The sequence below is a fragment of the Sprattus sprattus genome (assembly GCF_963457725.1).
Source record: "Sprattus sprattus genome assembly, chromosome: 20".
NCBI classification, from domain to species: domain Eukaryota; kingdom Metazoa; phylum Chordata; class Actinopteri; order Clupeiformes; family Clupeidae; genus Sprattus; species Sprattus sprattus.
Genome location: NC_137918.1, coordinates 8,241,867 through 8,269,116, shown reverse-complemented (window position 1 = coordinate 8,269,116; position 27,250 = coordinate 8,241,867). Strand labels below are relative to the sequence as shown.

The 27,250-nt window shown below is 41.3% G+C and overlaps 1 protein-coding gene across 1 annotated transcript in view; it reads right to left on the bottom strand.

The window, feature by feature from the left end:
• Positions 1–27,250, bottom strand: part of pkhd1l1.1 (PKHD1 like 1, tandem duplicate 1) — a gene marked incomplete at both ends in the record, with an annotated part of 71,269 nt that overhangs the window by 42,202 nt on the left and 1,817 nt on the right. Inside the window, 26 exons of the mRNA XM_080858741.1 lie at positions 2,251–2,383; positions 3,064–3,185; positions 4,345–4,509; positions 4,925–5,032; positions 5,435–5,540; positions 5,775–5,897; positions 6,696–6,850; positions 7,909–8,044; positions 8,607–8,773; positions 9,025–9,185; positions 9,400–9,524; positions 10,302–10,460; positions 11,362–11,475; positions 12,157–12,311; positions 12,814–12,957; positions 13,695–13,833; positions 15,265–15,424; positions 15,887–15,978; positions 16,509–16,720; positions 23,002–23,112; positions 24,843–24,913; positions 25,175–25,217; positions 25,502–25,575; positions 25,996–26,049; positions 26,938–27,031; positions 27,162–27,219. Coding sequence (XP_080714867.1) covers positions 2,251–2,383; positions 3,064–3,185; positions 4,345–4,509; positions 4,925–5,032; positions 5,435–5,540; positions 5,775–5,897; positions 6,696–6,850; positions 7,909–8,044; positions 8,607–8,773; positions 9,025–9,185; positions 9,400–9,524; positions 10,302–10,460; positions 11,362–11,475; positions 12,157–12,311; positions 12,814–12,957; positions 13,695–13,833; positions 15,265–15,424; positions 15,887–15,978; positions 16,509–16,720; positions 23,002–23,112; positions 24,843–24,913; positions 25,175–25,217; positions 25,502–25,575; positions 25,996–26,049; positions 26,938–27,031; positions 27,162–27,219 — 3,181 coding nt within the window. The remainder of the gene's footprint in view (positions 1–2,250; positions 2,384–3,063; positions 3,186–4,344; positions 4,510–4,924; positions 5,033–5,434; positions 5,541–5,774; positions 5,898–6,695; positions 6,851–7,908; positions 8,045–8,606; positions 8,774–9,024; positions 9,186–9,399; positions 9,525–10,301; positions 10,461–11,361; positions 11,476–12,156; positions 12,312–12,813; positions 12,958–13,694; positions 13,834–15,264; positions 15,425–15,886; positions 15,979–16,508; positions 16,721–23,001; positions 23,113–24,842; positions 24,914–25,174; positions 25,218–25,501; positions 25,576–25,995; positions 26,050–26,937; positions 27,032–27,161; positions 27,220–27,250) is intronic.

Sequence of the window (27,250 nt, the reverse complement as noted above, 5' to 3'; positions counted from 1 at the left end):
ACCAGGGTGACACCACCATATCTGCATCAGAACCTATACAGTTCCTTACTCACACAGTTTAGTCATTTTTACATTGTATGTTAATGTGTTCAGTGTAAGGAGCTCCACTTTGCTGGAACAAGGCATCAGAACTTCAGTGCGTGGCCATTTCTTGCCCAGCAAACAGACTCAAACAGAACGCAACGCAGGACTTGTTACTATGGTGCCATGATCCGGATAAAATGATTGACTTTTTGGCTCCGGTCACCCTGATGATCGGCCACTTGGACGGTTGTTCAAGGATATACGAAAAGCCTTTCCAGTCCGAATCTCATAATTTCTTTGTTTTATTGATGTCTGCGTAAAGCTTTTATGTCTAAATATAAGCATTACTTGAACTCAACAGTTTCATTATTTTAAGTGATGATTTTCAACTTGTGTGCATATTTAGTTTTAAATAAATATTTGTACGTTTTCATCACTTTGGCATTTCTTTCCCTTTTCTTAAAATAATACTACTTTTACTAGTGTCTCTTTGGTATCTGCTAGCTTTTGCCACTCATTAATAAATGCCTTGTAAAGCATAGCAAGTCCTCACTTTAGATGGGCTCACACCATGTAGTCAACTAATCAGTAGTAACGCATGAGTTAATCATGAATTGAAGTGTTGTTAAGTGCTTGTTAAAGATGCAGTAACACTAACTATCCGTAGGCATATTTCTGAAGGCATGTCCAAATAGAATAATACATGTTTGTGTCCAGGTTCTGTTTGCAACCATTTATAAATGCTTTGCAAAGCATAGCAAGTCCTCACTTTAGATGGGCTCACACCATGTAGTCAACGCATCAGTAGTAACTTATGATTTAATCATGAATTGAAGTGTTGTTAACTGCTTGTTAAAGATGCAGTAGCACTAACTATCCGTAGGCATATTTCTGGAGGCATGTCCAAATAGAATAATACATGTTTGTGTCCAGGTGATGTTTGCAACTTATTTTTAAATGCTTTGTAAAGCATAGAAAGTGCTCACTTTAGATGGGCTCACATAATATACTTTACTAACCAGCAGTAACTCTTGAATTAATCATGGATAACCTAATTGGTAAGTATTTGTAACATATGTATTAACGCCCCAGCTATTAGTTGAGGCCTATTTCTAAATCATAACATTTTATTTAAGGCATGAACAGATGTAGGTGTAGATAGTCTGTTAATCATCAACTTCCAGGTTTTAACCGGCCTTATACATTCCTAAGTACCTAGATAATAATTGTAAAATTACTAAGCGTAATGTTACTATGAACAAGCCATTAATGAGTGTGTGTACAAATGATTTACTAATGATACATTATGTATGAACAATAAATAACTAATGGTGAACAAACCATTATTTAAAGGCTTATTTACTATGAACAAACCATTTATAACTGTGTGAAGAAATGCTTTACTAATGATACGTTATGTATGAACAATAAATAACTAATTATGAACAAACCATTATTTAATAGTTTTTTAGAAGGCTCATTGACTATGAACAAACCATTTATAACTGTGTGAAGAAATGCTTTACTAATGATACATTATGTATGAACAATAAATAACTAATGCTGAACAAACCATTACCTAATAGTTAACAAATGCTTAATAAACGATGAATTGTGTGTAGTTATTATAAAGTGTTACCTAATCATTCTGTAATAATGACCATCTTCCTACTGAAATGATGGTGGAGGTTAAATTTCAAAAGCAGTAAGCTGAGGGAGAAAGGGAAGTGGACAGTCTAGCTAGCTATTTAAGGAGTGAGTTGTTTTTGCAAATCACTCCAGAGTTCTACTGTGCAGATCTAGAATTGACATCGACTGCCATTTCAAACAGGAACTTGAGTTCATTATTACATCATCAAATGGAACACTCAGTTGGCGACATTCTTACCACCTATTTGTGATCGTACTCGTCGAAGGGCTATAACAGGGAGAATGAGGAAGAGGAGGAGCAGGAGGAGAAGAGGAAGAATGAGGAAGAGGATGAGCAGGAGGAGAAGAGGAAGACTGAGGAAGAGGAGGAGCTGGAGTAGAAGAGGAAGATTGAGGAAGAGGAGGAGCAGGAGTAGAAGAGGAAGAATTAGGAGTAGGAGGAAGAGGAGGAAGAGGAAGATTGAGGAAGAGGAGGAGCAGACCGAGAAGAGGAAGAATTAGGAAGATTGAGGGAGAGGAGGAAGGGGAAGATTGAGGTAGAGGAGGAGCAGAAGGAGAAGATGGAGTTTTTCTCACCGCTGACGGTGGTTGTTTGTGGGCTGATGCTGGTGATGGTGGCAGTCAAGCCGTCGCTGTAGGTGAAACTCTGTCCTGCCTCTTCACTCATCTCCCCCATCCTCACGGTGATAGGCTGGGATCCCACCGACCCCTATTCACATCACAGCAACACCACAGGTACAGGTTTTAAAACACCATTACTTAAATAGTTTTGAATGAACGTCTCTGTAAGGGTATGTAAGACAACTTACTCATCTAAAACTAGTAGTTTACCTGAGGTTTGGAACAAATCACTTAAACCAAAAATAACCTTTGACCTTGTGACAAATCTCTCTCAATATTTATAATAAAGTTTTCACAGTCACAGAGAGCTGAGAATACCTGCACACTAGTTTTAAATGTTCCTCGATGAAAACAGTCATTGTCATAGAGCTACGCACTTAGCTTCATTTAGGTTTTCACACACTATGTATGCCTTGGAGAACCAGACACACACTATGCAGGCAGGAAGAACCAGATACACACTATGCAGCATGTCTATGCACCACGTGTTCAGTGTAGAGCTGGATGAAATGGATGGACAAAGCTGCGCTATACGCTGAGTAAGTGAAGAGCTGGGAAACTGTGGGGAGGTAGACAGAACCATGCTACACACTGAGTATGCGCCTCAGTGGAACCATGCTACACACTGAGTATGCGCCTCAGTGGAACCATGCTACACACTGAGTATGCGCCTCAGTGGAACCATGCTACACACTGAGTATGCGCTTCACTAGAACCAGGCTACACTCTGAGTATGCGCTTCACTGGCTGAGTAAATGAGCCTCTTACTGCAGGAGTTCTGCACTGGAGCATGCTGAGGTCCACCGCCAGCACCTCACACATCTCTGATCCGATCATTACTTCTGTGTCCGGGCTGAAGCCGTAGCCCATCACGGTTAGGACTGTGCCACCTGCAACACCGATGGAATGGAATGACATGATGGAATGGAATGTGACATTGTAAGACATATTCACTGCATTCTAGATGGTTATCTATTTACGTGTTTGCAATGTAAAACATTTCTCAAATAGCAACAGCATGTTCCATGTCAGAACAGGTTTAGATTATGGTTTGGGGTTTTGTAACTTGTCATTGCAATGCCTACTTACATGATAATGACTATGTCTACATTGGACTAAAATGTTTTATGGTTTTGGTAAGTCAGACCTTACTTCTCCCCATGCCTTTAATGCTCTGAGTCACATGCCCTTAATGCAGTCCCATCCACATGCATTTAATGCTGTGAGTCCCATCCCCATGTCTTTAATGCAGTGAGTCCCATCCCCATGTCTTTAATGCAGTGAGTCCCATCCCCAGGTCTTTAAGGCAGTGAGTCCCATCCACATGCATTTAATGCTGTGAGTCCCATCCCCATGTCTTTAATGCAGTGAGTCCCATCCCCAGGTCTTTAATGCAGTGAGTCCCATCCCCATGTCTTTAATGCTGTGAGTCCCATCCCCATGTCTTTAATGCAATGAGTCCCATCCCCATGTCTTTAATGCAGTGAGTCCCATCCCCTTAATGCAGTGAGTCCCATCCCCAGGTCTTTAATGCAGTGAGTCTCATCCCCATGTCTTTAATGCAGTGAGTCCCATCCCCAGGTCTGTAAGGCAGTGAGTCCCATCCACATGCATTTAATGCTGTGAGTCCCATCCCCATGTCTTTAATGCAGTGAGTCCCATCCCCAGGTCTTTAATGCAGTGAGTCCCATCCCCATGTCTTTAATGCAGTGAGTCCCATCCCCATGTCTTTAATGCAGTGAGTCCCATCCCCTTAATGCAGTGAGTCCCATCCCCATGTCTTTAATGCAGTGAGTCCCATCCCCATGTCTTTAATGCAGTGAGTCCCATCCCCATGTCTTTAATGCAGTGAGTCCCATCCCCTTAATGCAGTGAGTCCCATCCCCATGTCTTTAATGCAGTGAGTCCCATCCCCATGTCTTTAATGCAGTGAGTCCCATCCCCATGTCTTTAATGCAGTGAGTCCCATCCCCATGTCTTTAATGCAGTGAGTCCCATCCCACTCTGACAAACTGGATGTGCTGTTGTGAGAATGTGAGATGGCTGTACCTGTGACGCTGCCTGAGGTCGGAGACACAGAGGAGACGGTGAGCTGGCTGGTGAAGTTGAAAGTCAGGTTTCCTTGGTAACGTGCGTAGCCCAGGCTGGGGACACTCAGGATGACAGGGTAAGTGCCAGCAGCAGCAGGACCCACACTGCAGGTCACCTGGGTGTCTGAGGATGGACACATGGGCTAATTCTTCAACATTCGTCACAACATGACAGACAACATTACACACTGAACACTAAACCAGGGACCCACACTGAAGGTCACCTGAGTGTCTGAGGAGGGACACATGGGCTAATTCATCAACATGTCAGACAACATAACACACTAAACACTAAACCAGGGACCCACGCTACGAGTCATCTATGAGACACCATTGATAGGTGGAGACAGCCTCACAACATCGTCTCTGTTTCTAAGAGACACACACACAATTTACTTTCAAATCGTTTCATTTTCACAACTCGCTGGATCCTCTGGAATGTAAACCCCTCTCATGATCACATCTGACTGTTAAGCAACAGTTTCTTTTGTTCATTATTATTTCCATTCACATACGTGTGTTTCATTTGTCCGGCTTACCGGTGACTTGGATTACGAAGCATTCTGAGTGTCCTATCCAAACAGTAGCGTTGTGGCCATCAAAACCAGACCCACTGACGGTCAGAACTGTCCCAAGACTGTTTGATCCTGGAAGAACAAAACAAGCCACAATATGCTTAATGAAAATCAAATCAAATATATTCACACTCAAAGATATATGGCCCCTCAGATATAAGCCCCCTCAGAATGTTTCAAAAAGTTCTGATGATTTGAATGGGCCACCTCAACGTTCGTAGGTCTGATATTACTTCTTACATATTGACCACTGTGAGAAATGAATGACTGTTGTCATTTATTTTATGATAATGACAGCAGAACTATACAATATCCCTTACATATAGCATTTATAACATGTTTTATAAAATTCATATAAACAAAAAAGTGAAATGTATGACTTATGAATTAAATTTACCCATAAACCCAGGCTACCCATTATATATTGTGAGGACATCGGTGGCAGGGGAGGACAATGGGAGCTGTAGTTTTTACCTTGTGAGGGGGAAATGCCAGTCACCAGTGGGGTTTTGTCTTCACTCCACTCAAAGCCACAGTTTCCTGAACACTTTGATGGGATGCCGTTGATCAGCACCTCCACCTGGGAGAGAATGAAAAAAAAAACACAGCTAGTGAAACACACACATACACACACACACACACACACACACACACACAAACACACACACACACACACACACACACACACACAGTCATGCATCTCAAGCCTGACCTTGACATGCTAAAGAGGAGTGGCAGGCAGGCTCTCTCCTCTTCATAAAGCACAAACCCTAATCCTCTATATTGACGTCTAAAAGTCAATAAGTGTGTTTACCTGTGGTTTGGATTCTGGGACACGTAACAAATCTCCCCGGATGCTTTGCATGAACAGGCCTCCCTCGTCTCTGACGTGGACATACACCCGTGGATCAACTCCAATCACACCTGAACCGTTCACCTGAAGGTGGCCACAACATAACACATAAGTCAAACACCAACACCAACGCCAACGCCAACGCCAACGCCAACGCCAACGCCAACGCAAACGCCAACGCCAACGCCAACACCAACACCAACGCAAACGCAAACACCAACACCAAACACGAACGCCAACGCCAACGCCAACGCCAACGCCAACACAAACGCCAACGCCAACACCAACACCAACACCAACACCAACACCAACACCAACACCAACACCAACACCAACACCAACACAAACACAAACACAAACTAAGTCAGCATACACTCTAATCTCAGTGGCCAAGCCCGAGATATCTGCTCTCTTTTCCTCTCTGTTCTTAGGCCCCTAAGCACTGTGGTAGAGATCTGCTCTCTTTTCCTCTCTGTTCTTAGGCCCCTGAGCACCCTGATAGCCCCCAGCCGTTCATTACAGGGACACCAGGAACAGATTTGGAAGCAAGTTCCTGATTCAAACCTCTCCCATCAGCTCCCTGTGCCCTCAGCATTTTAATAATGATGTTTGATGTAAAGGAAGGCTATGGAGCAGAACTCTTTTTAAACCCATGAGGATTGAACCCCATTTCAACCCCATTTGATATGAGGAACCATATGAACAATGACTACTTGGCTCCTCTATGATATGACTATGATCTACTCCTATATTTATTATCCCCATCATATCTGTGAACCACTTTGAGAATTGACCGAAGCACTATCAGAGTAATTCATCTCTAAATCGCCCTGAAAATACATATTTCTGTACATCGACTCATACTGAAGGTCACAGACTCACCTGAAGAAGAGGCTGACGTCCAGGGTTACCCAGCCAGGTGATCACCCATGTGAGACCTTTGCAGTCGCCTAACCTCTTGACCGCCAGCAAGCCCATCTCTGGGATGCCCTGCAGCGCGTACTTAAGATCATCTGCTGATATGTCCACTGCCAGACCTGAGGGGTGCACACATGAGAGACTGTGAGTGACCTCATGTAAATAACCTCACAGGTGACCTCTTGTAGTTAACCTCACAGGTGACCTCATGTAATTAACCACGCGAGTGACCTCATGTAATTAACCACGCGAGTGACGTCGTGTAAATAACCCCACAGGTGACCTCATGTGGTTAACCACACAGGTGACCTCATGTTATTAACCCCACAGGTGACCTCATGTAATTAACCACGCGAGTGACCTCGTGTAATTAACCACACAGATGACCTCATGTAATTAACCACACAGGTAACCTTTTGTTATAAACCACACAGGTGACCTCTTGTAATTAACCACACAGGTGACCTCATGTAATTAACCACGCTAGTGACCTCATGTAATTAACCCCACAGGTGACCTCTTGTAATTAATCACACAGGTGACCTCATGCAATTAACCACGCGAGTGACCTCATGTAATTAACCTCACAGGTGACCTCTTGTAATTAACCACACAGGTGACCTCATGTAATTAACCACACAGGTGACCTCATGTAATTAACCTCACAGGTGACCTCTTGTAATTAACCACACAGGTGACCTCTTGTAATTAACCACACAGGTGACCTCATGTAATTAACCACACAGGTGACCTCATGTAATTAACCACACAGGTGACCTCATGCAATTAACCACGCGAGTGACCTCGTGTAATTAACCACGCGAGTGACTTTGTGTAATTAAACACACAGGTGACCTCATGTAATTAACCACGCGAGTGACCTCATGTAATTAACCTCACAGGTGTCCTCATGTTATAAACCACACAGGTGACCTCATGTAATTAACCCCACAGATGACCTCATGTAATTGACCACTCAAGTGACCTCATGTAATTAACCCCTCATTGAGTGGCAGAGATATGCTAAGCCGTAGGCTAGGATGCCTACTCCTCTTTCCAGTCAATTTAGGGAATAGGCTTTACTGATAAAGTGTAATACTTAAAGATATAATGCTTTTGTAACATTTTCAGGCATAAATGTTGACTTCTAATGACGTAATTAAAAGTTGGATATTACCTTCAACACGTTGCCCGTAAATCTCCATGTCAAAAGTGCCTTGCAGAGGGGGGCTTGCCATCTGTGTACGGATGACGGTCACATTCGCACCCCCATCTGTAAAGTCTTGACTGTCTGTCAGATCACTGGAGATTTCCTGAAGTGTCAAAGGGAACAAGGACACAGGCATTTAGAGACTAACACTCAAAGGAGCGTTGCCTCTGTCGACAGTGTTGCTGAATGAGTATGGACTGTCAATTACTTCTCATCCAGACATAAGAGTGTCTATGAAGCCCAGACATTTTTTAATTGTTTCCACCCTCGGTGGAAACAATTCATCAATGGCCTATGTTCCGAGAGGAATACAAAGGTGAAAAATGAGGGCCTCGTGAGGGCCAAGCTCACAGTAGCAATGCAGTTAGAAACAGCAAACGGTGAAGATAAATGGTGATTTTGACGTACTCTAGGAGGACACTCGCACACCAAATTTCAATGATTTATACCAAATGAATCAACGTCGAGCTGAACACTCAAATTCACGAAATAAACCTTTATTTTTCATTCATAAAGAAAAAGAACAAGTGGCTATAGGTTAATCTCCTTTTTCCATTTGAATTCAGACAATCTTATTTGGTCACACACATGTCCTGTTATTCCACAGACAGACTATCTAATGGGGTCACACGAGACGTACAGGTTTTGGCACTTGTGTTTCTAACCTGTAGAAAGCCGACCTCCAACAGAGGGAGGTTGTAGGCACAGTTGAAGGGGGAGGCGCTGATCTCGTAGCTGACTCTTGACCCCTCTGTGGTTTTGGCCACACTGACACTGTCGATGATGTGGCCCCACCGCGCCAGAGCAGGTGGCCTTCGTTTATGGAGGGCGGCTGAAAGGCACAGATGAAACACAATGAGGAAAGAAGAAGAAGAAGAAGAAGAAGAAGAAGAAGACGGGGGGGAGGAAAAGACACTGATGCAACAGTATAAGTTTGACTGTCAAATGGCAGGTTTTCAGGTCATATAGAAAGTTGACAAAGTGTACTGTACATACTCAAGCAAAAAAAAAAGAGGAAGAAGAACATGAATAGGAAGAGGAAGACGAAGTGGAGGAGGAAGAAGAAGGAGAAGAAGAACATACAATTATCGAACACTGTAGCACTCCTCCCCAGATGTACAGCATCCACATAGTAATCCTCTCCTTCTGCATCTTTGGAGAGATGTAGCTCTGACATCAAATAGTTGCTGCCAAAGTACTCATTCTGCAGGGAGCTCATCAAGTCAACGCATGTGTAGTGCCAGCTGTCAAAAACAAACAATGACTGGTCATTTAGCAATGGGTCATCAATTACATCAATGATTGGTCATTTAGCAATGGGTCATCAATTACATCAATGACTGGTCATTTAGCAATGGGGGTCATCAATTACATCAATGATTGGTCATTTAGCAATGGGTCATCAATTACATCTGGTATCAGTACTGTATCAGAGTTCTAGTCCGAATGCAAGCATACCCTGAGTCCTGGTCAGCTGGTAGGGGAACCTGGGCTGTCTCTGTCTTCGTGGCCCCCTGGCTGTTTTTGTACGAGAACTTCACTCCCACCTCTCTCTTCAAGCCTCCTTTGTAGGCAAAGCAGAGCTAAGGAAAGACAGGGAGAGTGTTTATGTTTTACATTTCTTGCCTTCAAATGAGTGCTGTTTGAGTGCCAAGGCCCGGGACAGAGCAGGGGGGAGAAGAATACTAGATTGGAATTATTCTTATAGTGTTTCCTCTCGTTAACGACTGTTGTCTTAGGAAATCAACTTTGACTCGTCTTTGCTTATTTGAATTCTACATTTGACTGACTGCTTGACTGAGTGAGAGACAATTACGAGAAGCAGGAGTGTGAGACAATGGTGAGAAGCAGGAGTGAGAGACAATGGTGAGATGAAGGAGTGAGAGACAATGGTGAGAAGCAGGAGTGAGAGACAATGGTGAGATGAAGGAGTGTGAGACAATGACAAGAAGCAGGAGTGAGAGACAATGGTGAGAAGCAGGAGTGAGAGACAATGGTGAGATGAAGGAGTGAGAGACAATGGTGAGAAGCAGGAGTGAGAGACAATGGTGAGATGAAGGAGTGAGAGACAACGATGTGAAGCAGGAGTGAGAGACAATGGTGAGATGAAGGAGTGAGAGACAATGGTGAGAAGCAGGAGTGAGAGACAATGGTGAGAAGCAGGAGTGAGAGACAATGGTGAGATGAAGGAGTGAGAGACAATGGTGAGAAGCAGGAGTGAGAGACAATGGTGAGAAGCAGGAGTGAGAGACAATGACGAGAAGAAGGAATGAGAGACAATAATGAGATGAAGGAGTGAAAAACAATGGTGAAAAGCAGGAGTGAGAGATAATGGAGGCAATAACGGAGTGTGTCCTAACCGTGCCATGCTGCTGCAGGTTCACATCTTTATAGGTCCCTCCAGACTCCTTGGTGTCGGACTCCAGGAAGAGGATCTCAGGGTTCATAAGAGACCAGCGGCCACAGAAAGCATCAGTGTCCTGCACACGCGTCCCTCTTCTGTCCAGGTCCCCAGAGAACTGCACAACCAGAGAGACAAACCAGACATGAGAGCGTGAGCTTTAAGAGTGTCTGTTAACCTAAACCACATGAGACTGTGCGCTTTAAGAGTGTCTGTTAACCTAACACATATGAGACCGTGAGCTTAAAGAGTGTCTGTTAACCTAAACCAAATGAGACCATGAGCTTTAAGAGTGTCTGTTAACCTAAACCACATGAGACCGTGAGCTTTAAGAGTGTCTGTTAACCTAATCCACATGAGACCGTGAGCTTTAAGAGTGTCTGTTAACCTAATCCACATGAGACCGTGAGCTTTAAGAGTGTCTGTTAACCTAAACCACATGAGACCGTGAGCTTTAAGAGTGTCTGTTAACCTAAACCACATGAGACCGTGAGCTTTAAGAGTGTCTGTTAACCTAACTCACATGATGAGACATGAGACCTCAAGCTTGAAGTCCTTGAGCTTTAAGAGTGTCTGTTAACCTAACCCACATGATGAAGGTGAGACGGTAAGAGCGTTTGCTTTAAGAGTGTCTGTTAACCAAACCCACATCAGGCCGTGAGTTTGAAGACCTCGAGCTTTAAGAGTGTCTGTTGACCTATCCCACATGATGAAGGTGAGATATGTTTTGCCAGAATAATACAATGACACGGTGAGGTGGGCTTCCTATTACCACACTGGCTTCAGGCTAGTATTAAGTAGGGATTGTGATTTCATATGATGTCTAACTTGGAAGATAAAAGCTCACTATTTTAACTCTACAGTGTACTTAATATAATGTGTCCAACAGATTTTTTTTTACCCTCAATTTCTGTAAATGCATTTACAGCCATGGACACCTAATATACTTATCTATAATAGGTCAACAAAATCTGATCCAATATGTCTTTAATCTCAGCAGGGTTATATTTTGGACTCACCCCAGTATGATCTTCATCCTCGTAGTCTCTGTGGTACTTGACTGCTGAGGTCTCCATTGACAGCACCTCTGCAGGACATTCAGCGCTCACCATCGCCTCGATGGCACTCTGCACCTATGGGCACAATAGAGGTGGAGTACACACAACATGTCATCATAAATAAAAGGGAAAATGTCCTTCAACTATGCAGTGCCCTTGACCTTTTTCCTAAAAGGCTTGTCGCTGTCAAAGTAATTTCCAAAATAACAACAACAACAACATAACAACATAACAACATATACAACATAAGCTATTTTTATATTTGTTACTAAAGTATGTGATTCTTTTTCATGTTTCATCTGTGGATGTGTCTTGTATATTAGTCATACATCAAAACAAATTAAGCCTTTGTATTTAGGTAATAAGTACTGTATACTTGATAATAACTGATAGTTAATTGTGATGTTACTACTACACAATGTAATATTAGCACATGTTGTTACAGTACGTGCTTGGGGATATGGCTGTGATGAGTTTTGTGGATGGGGTAAGTATTTTAGTAATTAATATTATAGTTTTAGTATTAGTTTATTAGTTTAGTTGGTATTAAAGTATACGGTATTATTACTATTGTTGTTGTTGTTATTATTATTATTATTATCATATTAGGATTTAGTATTTATTACATAAATATTTTGTATGTATATCGTGTGCACTTTGTACATTTTATCTCTAAACTGCATTCTGAACATGACAGTGATGGTGTGACAGTGACAGTGATGGCCTGTGACATTCTCGTGTGAGGTGTGTACAGACCTCAGACTCTGTGGCGTTGAATGGGATTGGGCTGGATGGGATTCCCCCCCAGAGCACAGTGAACGTCTCCAGGCTGGCCACGCCTTTGGTTACCTCGGTAACTGACACGTTCAGGTCACTCCCCATGCTCCAGGAGTCGAGGCTTTCAAAATCACCTGCAGGAAAAATAGATAGAGTAGGTTTCTATGGCAACACACTGCCCTCAGTCTGGCCATTTAGACTTGAAGTCTAAAATGGAGATCTTTTTTCAATATGAGAAATTAGACGTTAAGTCAGTAACTTAGATCTGACTTTGTTCTGACAAACTAGACTTGAAGTCAATAATGCAGATCTACCGTCAATCTGATAAACTAGACTTTAGGATATTAACATACAGGTAGATTTGCTAGCGATCTGACAAAGTAGACTTGAAGTCAGTAATGTAGATTTGCCGTCACACTGACAAACTACACTTGAATTCTGTAATGTTGATCTGACTATCTTGACTTAATGTCAGTTACGTAGATCTGCCTTCACACTGACAAACTACACTCAAAGTTAATAACTTGGATCTGACTTTGATCTGACAAACTAGACTTGAAGCCACTAACTTGGATCTGACTTTGATCTGACAATCTAGACTTGAAGTCAGTAAATGGGATCAGTGTGGAGACCCACCTCTTCTGGAGTTGAAGGTCACTGTGTACTGTGCTGCTGTGCCGAGGTCCTGTTTGGTCACCGTAACCGAGTCAGGTTTAATCGTCCACAGGCCATTTAGAGCAGTGGCAACATCATCTGCCGACGCACTCACTGCAACAGGTCCTGTCAATCAGCAAACACACATAATACATTAGAATGAGCCCTTTAGACTAGACTTGACTGTGTTGACAATACTGCAACTATACTTACACCCATTTAAGTTGCAAATGCATGATGCTTCCTTAAAACATTTAGCAATGTGTCAGCGAAAATGGTGCCCCAACAGGGCATGTCAACCCTCACAATGGGGTTGTAACTATTCTTTGCAATCTGCTAAACTATAATAGATATGAGTCAATTCAACCTGTAACAGTGGTCGTTTACCTGTCCTGAGTTCTCCATAGCTACACAGTAATAGGAAATGTAGGTATGAGGCATCTCAATCCTAGTTGGGGTATTGACTAGCCATGTGTTATTTGTTGCATATACCTGTTTAGTTTCGTCCTGAAGGGAGTTATTTTCTGATCCTAGCTGGCGGACTATACATTATCCCGCTTAATATACGGTTAGATACTTGCCAAAACAATAGAAGACATTCCCCCAAAATACCTCTTTTTAATGATTTTGTAACCGTTTTCGTGATTTCCGTAAAAATAGTTCTTCACGCATATACAATTTTAGGGGTTGCGCATCATCCCATTCCTTGCTGACTTCAACAATGACTTACCGCTACGTTAAAGGATGTAAACAACATAAATAGAAATATCAGACCTTGGTGTGGCCCATTCAAATCACTGTAACTTTTTGGAACATTCTTGTTACTCAGGTAAAGCAGTTTTACACTAACAGTGGTCGCCTACCTGTCTGGTGTTCTCCATAAGACAATGTGTAGAAGGTGAACGCACAGGTTCCTAAGGAGAAGCAGTTACTGCTCACAGTCACCTGCTGCACCTCCTTCACTGGAGTCTTCACTGAGCCCCAGCCATCGAAACGCAACACCTGGACAACACAAGAGTAGGTCAACACCTGGACTACTACACAAGAGTAGGTGGCATATAGTCCAGAGCTCACACGTGCATGTTAAATCAGGCCTACAACACAAGGTACTTCAGGAGTCAGCACATGTACATGATAAAATACATAAGACCTCTATATGCTTGCTTATGAGCCCACAGCACTCAACAGATCCCAACAAACTGGGTTCAAACTAACTTTAAACTGTAGCCTGTAGCCATGTGTAGTAACAGTATATACTGCAAAACATCTATAGTTTCAAGACAGTATGATTATTAGTAATTAATGAACACTGTTGTGATGCCCAAAGTAAATAGCCTATTCTAACCATGGAATAAAGCCTTTATATATCAGTCATTAGCATGTACACATGCTGGACACACATATTCCTGTCTTTAGTGCACCAACCTGCTTCTGCTCTATGACATCATATCGGTGTTTAGTGCACCAATCTGCTTCTCTCTATGACATCATATCTGTGTTTAGTGCACCAATCTGCTTCTCTCTATGACATCATATCTGTGTTTAGTGCACCAATCTGCTTCTCCTCTATGACATCATATCTGTGTTTAGTGCACCAACCTGCTTCTGCTCTATGACATCATATCTGTGTTTAGTGCACCAATCTGCTTCTCCTCTATAACATCATATCTGTGCTTAGTGCACCAACCTGCTTGAGCTCTATGACATCGTATCTGTCTTTAGTGCACCAACCTGCTTGAGCTCTATGACATCATATCTGTGTTTAGTGCACCAATCTGCTTCTCCTCTATGACATCATATCTGGGTTTAGTGCATCAACCTACTTCTGCTCTATGACATCATATCTGTCTTTAGTGCACCAACCTGCTTGAGCTCTATGACATCGTTTTTGTGTTAAGTGCACCAATCTGCTTCTCCTCTATGACATCATATCTGTGTTTAGTGCACCAACCTGCTTCTGCTCTATGACATCATAACTTTGTTAAGTGCACCAATCTGCTTCTCCTCTATGACATCATATCTGTGTTTAGTGCACCAATCGGCTTCTCTTCTATGACATCATATCTGTGCTTAGTGCACCAACCTGCTTGAGCTCTATGACATCGTATCTGTCTTTAGTGCACCAACCTGCTTCTCCTCTATGACATCATATCTGTGTTTAGTGCACCAACCTGCTTCTCCTCTATGACATCATATCTGGGTTTAGTGCACCAACCTGCTTCTCCTCTATGACATCATATCTGTGTTTAGTGCACCAATCTGCTTCTCCTCTATGACATCATATCTGTGTTTAGTGCACAAACCTGCTTCTCCTCTATGACATCATATCTGGGTTTAGTGCACCAATCTGCTTCTGCTCTATGACATCATATCTGTTTAGCGCACCAACTTGCTTCTGCTCTATGACATCATATCTGTGTTTAGTGCACCAACCTGCTTCTCCTGTAAGACACTGTATCTAGCGTAGAGAATCTGTTTCTCGTTCACGGCTTCTTCGGCCTGCTCGTGGGTGAAGGGGCTCTTCCATTTATAGACTCCGACCTGGACCCAGCCGGGGCCGCCCCGGTCCTGGAGGAGGGCATCCAGGTAGTAGCTGCAGCACACACACACACACATACACACACACACACACACACACACACACACACACACACACACACACACACACACACACACAGACAAGATGTAGGTTTAGTTGTAGAAACATTTTGACAATACAATGTCCCCACATTGGTGTTAGTAATGGTGGATGCGTTTCCGACACTAAATCATTTAGCAGTTTAAGTTGGTGTTTGTGTTAAACATTTACAGCATTTTTTCCACAGTGATTATTACCCATTAGCTCTCCTCATTCAAAACCACTGCAAACATTTTTGGACCTTTACATACTCTACATAGTGACTTTATACTTTATACTCTATATAGTGACTTTATTCTCTATATAGTGACTGACTTTATACTCTATATAGCGACTTTATACTCTATATAGTGACTTTATACTCTACAAAGTGACTTTAAATCTCTGTATGCAAGGGGTGAGAAGTGAGCCACTTACGCCTTCCCCTTCTCCAGATGCATGACAGAAGACGCCTGGGAGCCAGAAGAGAAGAAGCTGTTGGTGACGCCGTTTCTGGATGCAATGAGCTCCTGAGAACATGAGACAGAGACAACTTTACGGAGAGCATTGTTCAAAACGCATTTAGAAAATCCAGCCCTGAAGGTAATCTTATGTTGTCGGGAGTATTACGCAAACTATTTTCTTCTACTGGGAAGAAACTTGGCTTAATTCAGAGGAGGAAGCTGTTTGCTTCTAGTCAGAGCAGAAGATGAAGAAATCTGGGAGGGATCTGTGGCATTAGCGGTAGCATCCTAAACATGTCTGGGTCCCTTGTGAAATACTCCTTGAGAATGAAATGAAATATGAATAATGAGTATTTCACAAGAAGGCAACCAGTGAAGTAGGCTACCTTTTCTTGGGGGTTCCCAGTAAGGCTGGAGTATAGGTGGTATTTGTCATCTCCTTTGATGAACAAAGACAGACAGACAGACAGACAGACAGACAGACAGACAGACAGACAGACACACACACACACACACACACACACACACACACACACACACACACACACACACACACACACAAACACAAACAAACACACACACAAACACACACACACCTTGTCTTCAGGGTTCCCAGTAAGGCTGAAGTATAGGTGGTATTTGTCATCTCCTTTGATGAAGAACCTGTAGTGGTCTGTCTCCATGGGGACGAAGAAGCCGCTGAGCTTGGAGACAAAGCTTGGAATCTCATCGGGGTAGCGGTGTGTGAGGGAGTCCAACCATCCTGCGGAGTAATCTGGCCGGCTGGACGTGTAGTCTAGAACATCTTCTAGGTCACTTGGAGAAGACGCATTCCACAGTTCCACCTTCAAACCTCGGCCACCTGTGTGTGTGTGTGTGTGTGTGTGTTGAGTTGTTAGACAACATAATTGAACAAAATGTGTGTGTGTGTGTGTGTTGAGTTTGTTAAAAAACCAACATTGAACAAAATGCTTTCAATCCCTCACTTAGTTGTTTGTATTTGGCTTGAGGGCGTTTTTACCATTTGCTGTATATGCAATGTCTATTACAATAGACACAATTCTTAAAGAAAACCTAGTTAGTTTAGTTTGCTTTGTATCATTTCATAATTTCATTATGCCTGTTAAACCACTGTATTTAGCATTGCGTAAACTGTTGGTTGGTGGTTTAATACGTAAAAGCACACTGAGAGCCACTTTACCAAGACAAATTCCTTGTTTGTGCAAAATGACTTGGCCAATATAACCTGATTCTGATTCTGAACCTATAATTCTGTATGATTCTGTACACATAAATACATTTACATATAAAAATGGTCAATTTCAATTTCAATAAAATTGCTGGTTGTCTGGATGCCAACATTTCTGAATGTGTAAGTGCAGATTACTGTGTATTGATGTGTTGCTTATGGGCAGTAGACAAAAGCATGTCATCAACACATCACATCAGGATTCTGACACCTCATCAGGGATGAAGAGGGCTGACATCATCACACTGACACCCTTTTCACCTGATACTGCTCACTTGACAAGACGGCAAGACAATGGAAAAGCACAGAGAGGACACACACGCTCACTCACTAACACTCACACACACACACACACACACACACACACACACACAAACACACACAAACACACACACCCTCACCTGGAAAGAGGGTTGTGTTGGTCTGTGTGTGCTCTGGAGTCCTGCATACAATCATGTCGGCCACACACACACATGCACACACACACACACACACACACGCACAAACACACACACACACACACACACACACACACACACACACACACACACACATACATGCACACACACAAACATATACACACACACACTCACACACACACACACACACACACACACATATACACACACACACACACAAACACACACACGCACACATACATACACACACATGCACACACACACTGATCCCTCACCTGGAAAGAGTGTCGTGTTGGTCTGTGGGTGCTCTGGGGTCCTGCATACTATCATGTCATCGGCCACACTAACCACCTTACATTCCTGCCCTGATGACAGAAGAGAGGCTAGTATGTACTGAGTAACACTGTCGTTTCATCAGTCCTGGATACATTGTCAGTACCAGCAGCACAACATCTCGATAGCAATATGCACAGATTTGATCAATATCAATATCAATTCGCACAGATCATATCAATAACAATAGCAATATGCACAGACCGTATCAATAACAATAGCAATATGCACAGATTTTATCAATATCAATTTCAATTCGCACAGATCATATCAATAACAATAGCAATATGTACAGACCATATCAATAACAAAAGCAATACGCACAGATATGATCAATAACAATAGCAATATTCAAAGATAATTTCAATACCAATAGCACAGAGGGTTTTACAGCTGTCACATTTAAAACAAAAAGCAGTCAGTGCCTCCTCATGAATCAGTGCTATTAGTCATTCAGTTCTAGGTATCTAGAAGTACACTGTAAAAAAACAACCTAATTTTACAGTTAATAACTCTACATTTTTACAGTGGTTTTCTGTTTTTTGAAATTGTATACAAAACTACATATAATAATGGAGGTTAACTATAAATTAAAAACACGACTCCTATTTTAAGGATAATGCCAATAATGACAAATTACATGGATTTCAATTTTTTTTACAGAAAATAACTGTATTATTTATACATACATTTTCCATTTTTCTGAAATACATGCAAATGTAAATAAAATTACACTGATAATCTGTAATTTAATATGTAGCTCATTATATTATGGTTTATGTACATACTAACAATTTAGCATGATTCTATGTAAATTTACAGTGAATTCTTCACTAATTCCGCATAAACATTTTTGCAAACCCATTTTCATTTAACCTGTTAGAACCTTGATGTTTTTTCCTAAATGACCTAAAAATTCCATGCCCAAATGTAAAGGCTTACTTTTGAGTTTTAGGCACAGTATGGTGGAACATTTCAATTTGATGTTACAGAGTACCCGTCAAGCTATGAGTACCATATATGATATCTGAAATTTTAGAAAGATGTCGATAACCTTCCCAAAATGTAGGCGCTCCCTATTTTTTTTCATTTACATCTAAATTACTGTGGATGTAAGTAGGAAAATGAATAGAAATGCCCAGTTTTGTCATATAATTGTGTGCCCCCAAGGGTATGCCATCACTTGAACAAATTTGGAACTGATATCTCATCCCAATCAAAAGTTAGAATATAAATAATCGGTGAGCCCTCCATACACTTCCGTGACTTTTGCTGCTTTTTGATTATACCAGACTCTATTTCAATCTTCTCGTCATCCAACCGTTGAAGCTCTTCCAATACTACTGTTACCCCATAAAAACAATCTTTTTGGGGCTGGCTCTCTGTTTTATTTTTAGAAGCCATGATGATGTAGAATAAATGTGTTTTGTTGTGCACCTGCATTACGTTATAGAACTGTCAAAACTTGCGTGGCTAAACGGCAAAACAAATGCACGTGAATTACTGATTACATCCCACCTTCTCTGTTGTGCACTCGGATATCTTTGCATCTCATTGGTCTACAGTCATGATTGACACATGTGTGGACCAGTCAAGGAAAGTATTAGTTTATGTTTTTCACGCACAGACTTAGCAGAGTTTACCATAGCAACCATGGACATATGATAGCAACAAAATAGTCTTGGGTGCGCGCATTGTGTCAGACTGACAGGTCAGTCAACCTATGATATTAGTTACAGGTTCCCGTATCTTGCTGGCTGATTGGGTTATCCTGATAAGATAAGACTCTGTAAAAGGTCGGGATAGCCTTCACGCTTAGAGCAAGATGTTACTCATAAGAGGACTCAGGAGGTTGAAGATGTTAGAAAGATGGGTATTTTTATTAACCCAAATAAGGCACAAAGGCAGTTAAAACACTGACAATACTAAATCAATATAAAAAATACAGTTTTCACTAAGGACAAATGCATGAAGCCACCAACAAATAAGCAATTCACATAAGACCACATGTATAAAAAGGACCATTAACTGGTCAGTGAGAGTCCTTATTAAACACGATCACTCTCACTACGAAACAAAACAAAAGCAAATAAAAGGACCAAGGTAACTAGCCCATCGTGAGAGCTCCAAGGACTTACGTCCTATTAAACTGGCAACTTTCCTGAACAAAGAACAAAGGTAAGTTTAAGTAGCCTTGACAAGCACCTTGAATTGGCGCATACCAATCATTGATTTCAGGTGTGTCAATCAGCAAGGCACCAACACCTGTGGCTCACAGCAGCCATACCTAAACAATCAAACTCCCAATCAACTAGGAAACACAGACTACACATGGTAGCAATTAGGCTTGGTGCCGGCATAGCCGACACATAATAAAGCAGCCAAATCTCATTAAACATAAACTCCATATATCGCGCCATCTTCACAACACAAACTTAGACACTAAACACCGGTTGACAAACGGTATGAAATATGACAATATGATTATTGTTAAACTAAATAAACAGAAAATTTCAGAGACAAGACATTGAATGTGTGCTGATTTTAACTGAACAAAGACATGAACATCAAACATGTAACACACACACACACCAAAACACCTTCACCCAGTCCACAAAAGCAGCAGCCTACAGGCTGCAGTGGTGGGTCACACAGGTGCCCCGTCACAGACTCACTTTGTTCATTCGGTTAAAATCAAGCCACCCCTGAACTAAACACCACTATACATATTTGGGACCCATTCTAACGGCATCGGCAAGCCTGGTCTAGTCACACAAGAGCATTGTCCAAATTCCCTAATGCTGAATGGGCACTAAATCCAACAGACCCACTCCAAAATCTTGTGGAAAGACTTCCTATAAGAGAGGCAACTGTTATAGAGTAGTTTTGGAATGAGATGTGCGTGAAACTCATATATGTGTGATGATCAGGTGTCCCAATACTTTTGACCTGACCTAACCTTGGATCTGGCTGGCCCAGAGCAATGCAGAACAATAAAGACGAGACAAGGGGGAAATTACTTTGCAATGGACTGACTCACTCCATGTAGTTTAATATGAGTCTGAAGTCAAATGTTTTAACTTTTGTGGGTAGAGGCTATTGTGATGTTCCTGCTGAGCTCCGCTCCGGCCACGCCCCCTTCAATCACACAAGCACATACACCTGTTTCACTCTCACTCATGCTCTCAGCTGCATGTCATCAGTATCATTCACCATCCCAGCTGCCCTGCATTCAGGTCCCAAATCACATGATCACACACACCTGATTCACTCCTATATATAACCTGCACTCCCCTCACTCCGTGTTTGGTCTCGTCGCTACAAGGGTGAAACCTTTGCCCAAGTCTTCTAAACTCTACGTCCCTGGGATTCCGCCTTCCGGCCACCGGCAACTACAACCCCATTGTCAGCTGGCTTCCAGCCCAGCAAGCTCTCTGTCCGTGGGCGTCCAGCCCCGCAAGCTCCCTGTCTGCTGGCTTCCGAGTCAGCCATTTCGGTGCCGGCAGACTTTTAGGACTGCATTATCCAGAGTGCCGTGCATACGGCACCGGGAGTAATGTGACTGTCTTGTCCGGCCTGTAGCCGTGTACCTCTGTTCTTTGCCCTTGCGCACAGTAGCCAGAGTGAGACTCTGTGCGATCTTTAGTTCATGTTCCTAGATCTTTGTGTTAGAACTCTGTCTGTTAACCCTTTCGTTGATTTGTATACTCTGTTTGTGTCCTGTTCCCCGTCTGTACTCCATCAATAAACTCTGCATCACCTGAAACTCTTCAATCACAAACCCTGCAAGTCAATGTTTGAAATAATTGTCTTCCAAAATAAAACAATCATTTTACAATCTTGAGCATGTGTCAGCACTTTATTGAATGTGTTTGATCATAAAAATGTAGGAGCAATCTGGAAAATGACAGTTTCTCTGCTAAATGTGAATTGCCGTCACTTAATTGAAGGTGTTTCATTGTAATAAATGAGGGAAAATCTGTAAAATACCAGTGTTTCTCTGCAAAACTGTTAGGGCTGCCACTTTATTGAAGGTGTTTAATCTTAATTAAAGAAGCCTGACTTAATGAATGGTGTTTGCTCGTTATAAATTAGGAAGAATCTGTAAAATAACAGTATTTTTTGCTGAACTTGTAGTACTGTCACTTTATTGAAAGTGTTCGATATTAATAATAAAAAAATCTGTAAAATAACAGTTTTTCTCTGCTGAACTGTTAGGGCTGCCACTTTATTGAAGATTTTTAATCTTAATTAAAGAAGCCTGACTTAATGAATGGTGTTTGTTCGTAATAAATTAGGAAGAATCTGTAAAACAACAGCATTTTTTGCTAAACTTGTAGTACTGTCACCTTATTGAAAGTGTTCGATATTAATAATAGATACAAAAATCTGTAAAATAACAGTTTTTCTCTGCTGAACTGTTAGGGCTGCCACTTTATTGAAGGTTTTTAATCTTAAATATCGAGGAAAACATTGTAAAATAACAGTGTTTCTCTGCTATACTTTTAGTACCCTAACTTAATAAAAGGTGTTTGCTCGTAATAAATTAGGAAGAATCTGTACAATAACAGTTTTTCTCTGCTAAACTGTTAGGGATGTAACTTTATTAATGGTGTTTGATTGTATTAATTGAGGAAAAATCTATAAAAAAAACAGTTTTTCTCTGCAAATCCTTAAATGGAAATATCTGTAAATATAGGGTTTTTGCACTTTATTTGAATTAGGATGTTTTACTTTAATTTTGCGGTTTTTGTTTGGCAGCCGTAGCTGCCAGTAATTTACTGTTTTTTTACAGATTTTTTTTTTACAGTGTAGATATGTTGAAGCTGACATTGATTTCCATTTTCATTGTACACATCTTCAAATATCATACAGAGTTCTGATCTTTTACATTTGTCTTTGAATTATCTATCTATGAATCTTTAATTGTCTGCGTTGTTCCTATCTTTCTATCTATCTATCTATCTATCTATCTATCTATCTATCTATCTATCTATCTATCTATCTATCTATCTATCTATCGATGTATATATAGATATTTATCTATATATCTGTGTATCTATGTCTATCTCTGTGAAGTAAGTTTACCTCCAACCAAAACAGTTGCTGGCTTATCGGTTTCATCAAAGTGACGTCCGTGAATGGTCATCAGTGTTCCACCAAGGACACTGCCCTCGGAGGGGGACACTCCTGTCACCTCTGAAAACCACATCAGACTAAATCAGGGTTCCGTGTGTCTGTGAGTGAGAGTCATATCAGACTAAATCAGGGTTCAGAGTGTGTCTGTTACTGAGAGTGATATCAGACTAAATCAGGATTCAGAGTCTTTGTGAGTGAGAGTGATATCAGACTAAATCAGGATTCCGAGTGTGTCTGTGACTGAGAGTGATATCAGACTAAATCAGGGTTCAGTTTGTCTGTGAGTGATAGCAGTGGTGTAGTCCAGGGTATACGCAGGTATACGCAGTATACCCACTTATTTTTCAGTCAGCATTGCGTATACCCACTTCTCAAAACAGGGTGTGATATTTGCAATGTTCTTCATTGAAACTTTTTTTAAATCGCTAGTTTCATAGCTCATACAGTCACGCATGACGTACGCTTCAAACCCCTCGACACCTTATCCAGGGGTGTCGTTCGGCCTATTGTAGAAGAAATCCAAACGATGTTTCTGTGTATAGCACATCATGAGAATGTCATTGTTTCACCTGCCTATTCCCATCAAAATAGAAATAAAGAATATTGAGTATTTGAAAATAAAGATTAGGCTATACAAAACTAGTGCAGTGCCCGTAGGAATTATGCATTCTGTAGTGTTAGCAGACGTAGGGCTGTTGGGTAGTGTAATGGCAAGACATATTTGCACTCCACATAGGTACAGGTTACACTGAAGTATTATTGTGATGCATGTTTCCTTTTCATTAAGAAATGTGTTAATGGTAGCCTTTTTGGAGAGTTACCAACAAATAAAGTTTGAGATTATGTAGTGGATGCAGTTGAATATACTGTAGATGTCAACGTTGCTGTCTAAACTATAAACTAAATGTCATAAAGAAAGACATTATTTAAAATGAAGTTATGGTTGAAATAGGATCACTTCTTTATTGTAAGGGTAAGTTTAGGGTAAGAATGGTCATGCAGTTGGACTCAAATGTAGGTTAATTTTATTGAATGTATGTAGCCTACTGTACTGTATGACTTCGATGATGCTAGCTTTGACAGCCCACTCTCAGACAGATCGTAATAAATGTCCTTACAATGGGAACACAGTTTAAATAGGCTTCTCTGCTGGAGATGGCGTTGCTATCCCCGCCCCGAATTCAGTGCACATTGCACGTTCGATGCACGCATAGGCTAGCTAATTTCACAGCAATTAACGTAAACAGGTTAACCTGACGTAAACAGCTCCTAAGAGCTACTTAAGAACTCGTGCACGTTGCGCTCGTGCACCTGACTTTAAGTTGATGGTTGGGAAACGCACGTACATAGAAAGTGTTACTTAGTGTACGATGTCGCGAAAATCCACGTAGGCCGTTAAGATACGTCGTTATCGGGAAACGAGGCCCAGACTGATATAAGAGTAAATCTGGGTTCAGAGTGTCTGAGTGAGAGTGATATCATACTAAATAAGGGTTTAAAGTTCAGAGTAAGTGAGAGTGATATCAGACTAAATCAGGGTTCAGCGTGTCTGTGACTGAGAGTGATATCAGACTAAATCAGGGTTCAGTGTGTCTGTGAGTGAGAGTGATATCAGACTTGTTCTCTGTGTGCCTGATTTGTGAAAACGAAACAATACTAAACCGCAACTTACGCAAAAATGTGTACACGTGAAAAACATGATTTCCCTTGTAGCAGTCACAATAGGAGATTCAACAGACTAATTATGAACGGACTTGAATATTTGTGCCTGTGTTTGTTTTAGCACATACCTGCATACGTCTGGAACATAGAGAGTTTGTTCAACCCTGAGACAAAGTAGACTTTATTCTCAGGCAGACTCCTGAAATGAAAAGAACACAGTAACATGTCAGCTAAAGTAGTTCAGTAATTACATTTACATTCAACGGATAACAATAAATGTTAAAACTGTTATTCTTAACACTGTAGCCTATATAAATTGAGATGCGCATGGTCATAATGACAAATAAGTAAATGTTGAACTGAAATAAAGACAGTAAACTCTTCTTGTATTATGTGAGTAAATAACGTTGCTGTGACAGTTGACCTACTTTTACAAGAAAAGTCATAAATGTAACTTTACCTTCCGAATTCACTGTCCAGAATGTAACTCAGGTTATGATGACCTAAGAAGGAACAAATGGGGTAAAGTGAGGTGAGGTATTGGATTATGAATGTGGTTCATGATACGGTTACTGTGCTGTGTTGTCTTGTATTGTCTTGATGACACTTAAGTCAAGCTAAAAATGTAATATTAAGTACAACTGGGTTTTTATTCACATCAAAGTTGAGAATTAAGAAATGCATTGCAAAGCAATGCGTCATGCAATGCAACTGGGTCATTTATTTGTTTTGTTTTGTTGTGATGTGTTTTGTTTGCTGTTGTCTTTAACTAATTAGAGTTTATTACCGACATATGTTCCAGTCATAGTACAATTCATTTTCCCATTCCAACTCCTCTCTGAGTCCAGCCTCAGGCCATACCTGAGAAAGACAGCATGGCAGAAGCATTGGCAAAACAAGTATGGCAGAAGCATTGGCAAAACAGTATGGCAGAAGCATTGGCAAAACTGATGTTAGCAAACCAAGGGCTTTCTACTTTTCCTTAAGTAGTAGAACACTGAGTAGAGCACAGCGAGTTTAACCCTTTATGATTCAAGAAATTCTGATATTATATATTAAGTGTTCTGATTATGAATTAACCTTCATTAATAACTGGCATACTGAATAACTCGCAACCATGATATTAATTTATAATATTGCAGCTTTTCCCCCTTAATTCTGTCCTGTAGATGGAAACGTTTAGGCTATCAGAGCCTGTTTTTGTGAAACTCAAACAGGTTAAATCTCTATGCATGAGACCGTCTCTCAACAGCAGAAGATAAATGTCTGAAACAGACTCACAGCTCATCAGAGTTGGGCTTCAGAAGGTCGCAGGGCATCCCTCCCATGTAGGCCCTATGATAACAACACAAGATGGTCATACGATAAACCTGATAACAACACAAGATGGTCATACGATAAACCTGATAACAACACAAGATGGTCATACGATAAATCTGATAACAACACAAGATGGTCATACGATACATTTGATAACAACACAAGATGGTCATGATAAACCTGATAACAACACAAGATGGTCGTAGGATAAACCTGATAACACACAAGATGGTCATATGATAAACCTGTTCAGGAATAGTTGGAATATTATGTATGTGACACGCGCAATATAGGTAGAAGTTCACACAGAACTATTTCACAGTGCCAAACCAGATTGATATTTCAATCCATCATATCTGAGCTCTCCTTATCTCCAATCAAACACCCAATATGTCAGCTGACTATGTGAAGGGTTTTAGCCTGATGTCCACGTCACTTATTGCGGCAGCAGTTTTGCCAGCATTTAGAAACCCACTTCCAGAATTCCAGCCCACTCTCCTCAAATGTGCCCCCTTCTGCTGTTGCTTTTAGCGCTTTAAAGCACAATTAGAAGTTCTGTTCCAAAACTAGCACGCTAATTACCTAAAAGACATGCAAAAGCCTTTCAATCACTACCAATAGCCCAGTTGCCAACATACTAACTGGTGTCTTTTGGCAGTATAGCTGGCAATATCATGCTGTGAAAGCTTTTCTCCCATTTTTGCAGGGTGTTCTGGCCAGAACACAGAACTACATAGGGCATATCCTGGATAACAAGTGGGAAAGGCCCAGGTGTGTATCTGTCCTTCACATGACCATATCAAAATGAATTTCATTTATTGCAAAGTTTTACTTTAAGCTGCGTCCTTGCATGAAATATTCCACACACATACATCTCATTCTTACTATTATGGTTCTTGTTACCTTAGGAACCTGACATTGAGGCCATTGGTGCTGGTGGCAGTGTTGCTCCCATAGACATCAGTGAATGTCCTCCCCTTTATTGAAATCAAGGAACCTGTTGGTTGCCAAGCAATCACATACACAAAACCAAAGTACCATTAGTAAAGAATAGCGTAAGGCTATTTCATTGTGGGATGACTGCTAACACAAATTAAGATGTTGTAATTATGAATGGGGGTCTGTACCTGGTAGCCCTGTGCTTGGACTCAGTGCTTTGAGTGTTGGGGTGCGGTACCAGCGGGGCTGTGAAGTTAGGCGCAAAATGGTTGACATG